A 6,731-nucleotide genomic window follows, 5' to 3' on the forward strand; every position below is an offset into this window, starting at 1 on the left:
ATTACCGCCAGATAAATGGGAGGAGGCCCAGAACAAGTCTGCTCCTTCCACCAGCACCACTACCAGTCCACCCTTTCCGGCTTTCCCCTTCCCTTCCCCCTGCTCCATCTCATCCTCGTCGCCGCCGCCGCCGCCGCCGCCGAGAACTCTAGAGAATCCTCGTCCTCCGGTACATTCTCTCCTACGATCTCACCGACTCCCTCTCCCTCCCTTCCTCGGATCGCCTCCTGTTCGATCGGGGACGGGCTCCTCTTTCCCGATCGAATTCTGCACGAATCTGTAGGGTTTCGCGCGCCTGTGCGCGATCGAATCCCGCACGTGGGGACGGGGTGTTTCGTGGATCGGTTGGGCGGTTAGGCAGGTGCGTCATGTCCCGCGACGTTTAGGGTTGACGTGCGTGCTGTTGGCTGTGTCAGGGTAGTAGGGGAGGCATGGCGCTCCGGAGGCTGCTTCAGGGGAACACCCTGCCGCGGGTGATGGGCCGGGCAGCGGCGACGGCGCCGTTCTCCACGGCGTCCGGGGAGACCATCCGCGCCACGCTCTTCCCCGGTGACGGCATCGGGCCCGAGATCGCCGAGTCCGTCAAGCAGGTACGGAATTCTGGTGCGGTTCTGTTGTGCGTGTAATTTTTGTAACTCATAGTATTATGGCAGCCTTCTTGTAATGTGTAACTTCGTTTGCTAGGTTCGAAGATAAGCCAATATGGACATTGACCATGCCTCGCAGGATAGTATTCGTTTTATCCCCACTCATAGAATGACTATTCATTGACTCTTTGTCTGGCGTCCGCAGGTTTTTTTTTTTTTGCTCAGGCCAGAAAAGAGTGAAAAATGTTTTGATGTTCTGTTACCCACTAGCCATCTATGGACCCTAAACCTAGAAGATAAAACGAACTCAGATCTGGATGGTAAACACATTATATAACAAAGGTGGGACAGGAGGTTGTCAGAAATCGAATAAAGGAGAGGAGGCTTGAAGAGCTGGTTTCTTCACCCAAACAGAGAGGAAGAATGATTCTTCACCGCTTCACATGTTCATCTTCATGGTATTTGTGATGATTCTAAAACTATCCTCAATACTGAAGTGGGAAAGATAAATAATCTTTGGATTGTACAAAATCATAGCTTTAGGTTAAATGCAGAAGTCCAGAATTTGGTCTACTGCTATGCAACATTAGTTCCGATGAGTGTTTATAAAGATTGAATGAGACATTACGTCGGAATAAGATTACATAACATGATATTTTGGGTAATTACATTTAGATGAGAATGCTATTTTTGAAAGCAAGTTTTAGAGCTTTCTTCCGAAATAATGTTATTTGTGTCAATTGGGTAACTTGGATTTGTTTTCTGTTTTGATATTTGGATCTTCTTCAAGAAGAATCACCATTTGTGGTTTTCATAATATAGTACTATCAGTTATCTAGGGCACTCGTATTATTTCATAAGTTTGTGATCTGTGGCTTGCCCCAATTTCTTTGTTACATTATATCCAGTATACATTCAGTGAGTGTTGTAATCACATCAATGATACAGTTGCATTCACTGTATTGATTCTCTATACTGGATCCAATGCAGTCGAAGGCAAAAGGTGACATAAAGCACTAGGTCATTAATGGTGTGTTTGGTTGGAGGGATATCCTGGGATGGGAGATGGCCATTCAGTTTTTTTAAGGTGTTTGGTTGGAGGGCAAACTGGATGGGATGACCATGTAGAGGGAATATTCTTCTCCGATGTTGGATGAGCCTATCCGTAAAAAACTGCTAGACGGAGCCATCCATGTTCTGGATGAGCTTTATCACTGCTGATGTGACATATTTTGGTTGGTTAGAGTAAATGCATTTTTTTGTTAGCACGCTTTAAATGATATTATCTCATAAAACGTTTATCTGATTTGCGATCCGATTATACCATTGTATTCATTGCAATTAAAATAACAAAACAAGATCTCACATGATTATATTTTAATGAAAAACTAAATATATGATAAGCGGGTCTCACAAATTTTTGGCTAAACCCATCCTAGTTCTTTCCGTCCAGCCAAAGAAGAAATTGGATCACTCTATCCATTCTACCAAACAAGAAATTCGATCGTCCCATCCAATAAAACATGCATGCCCTTCAATGTTCCCAGGCGAACATTTTGTTGTGTCAACAACACTGATTTAATCAACCTAGCTTAGAGTTTCTTATATCTAGATTAGTTATCCCTTCTAAGTTCAAGTGATGGTCCATTTTTTCGGGTGCAAAGATATTAGGCTTCACGCTGCTTTTATGTGCTTGCTGAAGATCATAAATTGTATGCTTGCTTTTCTAATGATTCTCCTCTTAATATTTTTGTGGTCATAGTCTAGAATCGATATTTGAATGCTGCTGCTCGTTTTTTCCTGCTATTGGAGCTGTTGGTTTCTAAGGCATATTTATGACCTTTGATGTCCTGATGATGACAAAAAGTTTACAAAAAGTTTGGAAATTTAACTTTTAGCATTTTACTATTGATGTGTGTGATTAAGACAATATCCTCTTGCAAGTTGGTTTGTGTACCTATTAACAGATGTTTCCATTGGCACAATTGGTGGCTGCTATTTTTTAGGGTACAAATGATTAAACTACTTAGTCTGATATGGTGATACCTTTAAAGTTGCATTTTTTTTTATGGCGAACAGCATTGATTTTAATATTTATTGAGCAATGCTACTATCTGGATCAACTAGTATAGTTTGTTGACCACCTTCTAGCTGCAAATTCTTCCTTCTAGTTTGCATCTCTGAATTTTCTGCTGACATGGAATCTTACAATCATTGCTCCAAGCCTCCAACTTGAAATAGTTAGACATCTTTGCGCTTAATATGCAAGCTGATCCATTGAAATAGAACTATTCTGGCCGTTGATTATGGTCCCATGTATTGGGACCTGAGTACTTTAATTGTGAAACTGTAGCTTTCTAACTGAATTTGCCACTGTGTTGTTCGCTTACTGCTGTTAATTAGTGAACAGAATTCATCGATGCATGATATCAGAGAAGGTAGCTCGTTTTTTACAATGTCTTAGATTAGATTTAAGCTTTTCGTTTTTCTATTTCAGGTATTCAATGTTGCAGGGGTACCGATAGAATGGGAAGAACATTATGTTGGTACAGAAGTTGATCCCAGAACAGAGAGCTTTTTGACATGGGAAAGCTTGGAGTCGGTGCGTAGAAACAAAGTAGGCTTGAAAGGTCCTATGGCTACACCTATTGGAAAGGGCCACCGATCTTTGAATCTTACATTAAGAAAAGAACTTGGACTTTACGCCAATGTCAGACCTTGCAACAGCCTCCCAGGCTACAAGACTAGATATGATGATGTTAACCTGGTGACAATTCGTGAAAATACCGAAGGAGAATATAGTGGCCTTGAGCATCAGGTAAGCATTATTAAAGATCATGATACTTTAATTAATCTCATCAGTATTCTTTTTCACTGTGTGCTAGTTTTTCTCCAGGTTGTGAGAGGTGTTGTGGAAAGTTTGAAAATCATTACTCGCCAAGCAAGTTTAAGAGTGGCAGAGTATGCTTTCCATTATGCCAAGGCCAATGGCCGGGAAAGGGTCTCTGCGATACATAAAGCAAATATCATGAGGAAGACAGATGGTCTTTTTCTCAAGGTTTGTGGGCTACTGCAAGTCCTTTTTAATCATGGAATACATTTAATTTTTTTAGAGCTTATGTTTTGTTCATTTTTATTGTACTTGTAGTGTTGTCGTGAAGTGGCCGAGAAGTACCCTGAAATTACATATGAGGAGATCATCATTGACAATTGCTGTATGACGGTATGTTCTTCTGTCAATCGGATCAACCTGTACTTCTTCTGACAATTGTTGACCTGCTCTTGATATATGTCTTGCCTGAGAGCATCAGAGTAGTGCTATTTGCATCTCAATTATGTTAGAAAATGACATCACTGATTATGAACTGCATCTGCTTGCAGCTTGTGAAGAATCCTGGTCTTTTTGATGTATTAGTGATGCCAAATCTTTATGGTGACATTATTAGTGATCTATGTGCTGGTTTGATTGGGGGCTTGGGCCTAACACCCAGGTAGACTTGCTTCGATTAGTCTAATCTATTAGGGTATTGATACAACATCAACTCACTTTTGTTTGTTTTCCCAGTTGCAATATTGGTGAAGGTGGCATTTGTCTCGCAGAAGCTGTTCATGGTTCTGCTCCTGATATTGCTGGCATGGTGAGATGGTCTTAAACAATGGATATAGTAATTTATGATGTTTTACTTCTGTGGTTTTTCATTACGTGTTAGGAAATCACTAGCATCACTTCTTGATTCATGATGTGTTGTGATGTTTGGAGGCAGTTGCATCAATTAATATGCACTTAAAAATAGTTACTTAAGACTTATTTAGATATTGTAGCTTAATCCCATGTCCTATAGACCTTTCTTTTAAAAAAAAAAAAAAAAAATGAAAGTTGGCTGGGCATGTTCCTCCTGTTAACCGCTCAATCTATTGGTACGGTGATTCCTATGTGTTTAACCTTACCGGATGGTTTGTTGATTGTTTCCAGAATCTTGCGAACCCAACTGCTCTGATGCTGAGTGCTGTTATGATGTTGCACCACTTGCAATTCAAGGACCAAGCAGACCGGATCCACAGTGCCATCCTCCAGACTATCTCCGAGGGGAAGTTCAGGACTGGTGATCTTGGCGGAAAGGCATCCACATCAGAGTTCACAAATGCAGTTTGCGATCACATCTGAGAACCATATGTGGTTCTTTTCATCTCAATTTTTGTTGCGTGCCAAGAGGACCTTTAGCTTTAAGTGGTTAACTGGCGGCATCTCCAACTTCTTTGGGCCTATAACACGGTTCAAGACCGTATAATAATTTTTTTTGTCGCATTCTTTCTCTTCAGTAATTCTTTCAGCATTGCAATCGACTCGAAAGAATCGTATGTAATAATCAATGACAGCATTATAGCAGTAGATAGATTTTTTTATTCGAGTTCTTGAAACCAGGCCAGTTGGAAAGCCGGATAATATTTTCGCTGTCGGTCTTGTTATTCAGTTATTGTCCCTTTGTTTAACTTTATTTTGGTCCTGTTTGATTTAGTTTCTACCAGATTTTGCTACAACAATCTGTTTTTGAAAATGGTTTCTGAAAAGTAAAAGTTATCATTATTACTAAAGCTAGAAGAGAGTATGGATGAGTATTTTAAGTTTAGGAGATTATATTTTAAAGAGTATTACATATATTATATATTTTGTCTGTATTAAAAGTTAATTTAAAAGCAGCTTTTATATAAGGAACTTTCCTATATTAGCTTTTAAAAAACCATGGAAACAAACGAGTAATTGAACACTGCAAATTGTGAACCGCCAAAACATTAGTTTTAGACTTGCGTGGGCGACGATAGACAAATTAAGAAATATTCCTGTATTGAAGCTTTATTCAAAGGTGCAGACTAGTTTTTTTTTTTTTTTTTTGGGGTGCAAACTAGTTTGGTTATCAACAGAACGCGATGGAAGGACCTGAGCCCAAATGGCAAAACTTGTCACGAAAATAGACATCTAGCCAACAAGAATGAATGAGGTTATTTTTGAGTAAAATAGATATACGAAGAAACATCTATAGTTACTTACTCCTTTGATCACAAATACTTATGTTTTAGACAACGACACGACCTCCATTGTATAGGTTTGATAACTATTTTTATTAACATATATTTATAAAATTAAATTTATGATATCATGAAAGTATCTTTTAAGACAAACATAGTTGTCATCGTAGTAAAGCGAGGCGAGGCACCTGACTGCCTTTACATCTGTCGGTGTAATATGTAATGGGTGCCCTACGTGGTGGGTCCCACGTCGCGAAGTGTCAGCATGCAACAGGTATTATCAAGACCACGATCACACCGTGCAACTAACCCTCTGGTTGTGCAGCGAGGTCCTACAGCCAACCCTCACTGGTCACAAAGCAAGTACTCACCTACCTGGTCAAATCTCATTTAATGCTGCCTACTCGAGCATTTTCCCTTCCCCAGGCACCTACTTTCGGCGTGGCATGGTCGTGGGACGGTGTGGAATTGCAGTGACCCATCCCGTAGTATTTAATACCGTAGGATGGTCTGACAGGTGAGCGTGACGACGTTTGGTGATGGTACATGACGCACAGGATGACCAGAGCAGAGCAGACATACCTATCCAACGTCATGATGTGCTAGTAGTAGTTGGCTCTATCATTGGCAGGTCTACTACAGGGTTTGGCACTATCTGTTTGTTTGTGCATCTTTTCTCCTGGTATATAAAAGGGTCAAGATTGTGTTTGTAGAGGGAGGGAAGATATTATATGACAAGTTCACCTAATTTATAAGAAAATACACAGGATTTAGAGCTATTATCCCACGGGAGGTCTGAACCTAAATAAACCTTGGTGTTCTTGAGTCCAGGTTGATACACGCGTATAGAAAATGCGGATCCACAAGCACATCGTCCGGTATACCCCGGTTTATTATCAGGGATCATCCCCCGACAACATCTTTTAGGCAAGTATGACGTGAGGTAAGGCGACGCCATACTCATGCAAATGTACAAGGACAATTTTTGAAACAAGAATGTTGAATAGCATATCTTGATCAATATTTCAAAAAATACAAGGAAAATAAAGAGAATTGGACCACAACTCCACTCAGCACACTGCCCCTCTCAAGCCTAAAGCCCATCTATGCACCCCTCCC

General features: G+C 40.5%; 1 protein-coding gene across 2 annotated transcripts; it reads left to right on the forward strand.

Annotated features, from left to right (window-relative positions):
* Positions 1 to 5,083, forward strand: LOC133910006 (isocitrate dehydrogenase [NAD] catalytic subunit 5, mitochondrial). 2 transcript variants are annotated; one of them, XM_062352531.1, is made up of 8 exons: positions 1 to 169; positions 417 to 590; positions 3,085 to 3,405; positions 3,484 to 3,645; positions 3,736 to 3,810; positions 3,969 to 4,078; positions 4,153 to 4,225; positions 4,561 to 5,083. In XM_062352531.1, the coding sequence occupies exons 2-8, from the start codon at positions 432 to 434 to the stop codon at positions 4,750 to 4,752; spliced, it is 1,092 nt and encodes a 363-aa protein (XP_062208515.1). In that variant the 5' UTR covers positions 1 to 169; positions 417 to 431; the 3' UTR covers positions 4,753 to 5,083. The 2 variants fall into 2 exon arrangements, with proteins under 2 accessions (XP_062208515.1, XP_062208522.1); XM_062352538.1 differs by lacking the exon at positions 1 to 169 and adding an exon at positions 685 to 1,045 and having other exon boundaries at positions 448 to 590.
* The last annotated feature ends 1,648 nt before the right edge of the window (positions 5,084 to 6,731 follow it).

Source organism: Phragmites australis, chromosome 1, assembly GCF_958298935.1.
Source record: "Phragmites australis chromosome 1, lpPhrAust1.1, whole genome shotgun sequence".
Taxonomy (NCBI): domain Eukaryota; kingdom Viridiplantae; phylum Streptophyta; class Magnoliopsida; order Poales; family Poaceae; genus Phragmites; species Phragmites australis.

Bases quoted from the DNA above. Each gene is read 5' to 3' on its own strand.
- LOC133910006 (XM_062352531.1), top strand. From the start codon at position 432: ATGGCGCTCCGGAGGCTGCTTCAGGGGAACACCCTGCCGCGGGTGATG. The intron at 3,406-3,483 runs GTAAGCATTATT...GTTTTTCTCCAG, and splicing joins ATAGTGGCCTTGAGCATCAG to GTTGTGAGAGGTGTTGTGGA. The intron at 4,226-4,560 runs GTGAGATGGTCT...GATTGTTTCCAG, and splicing joins CTCCTGATATTGCTGGCATG to AATCTTGCGAACCCAACTGC.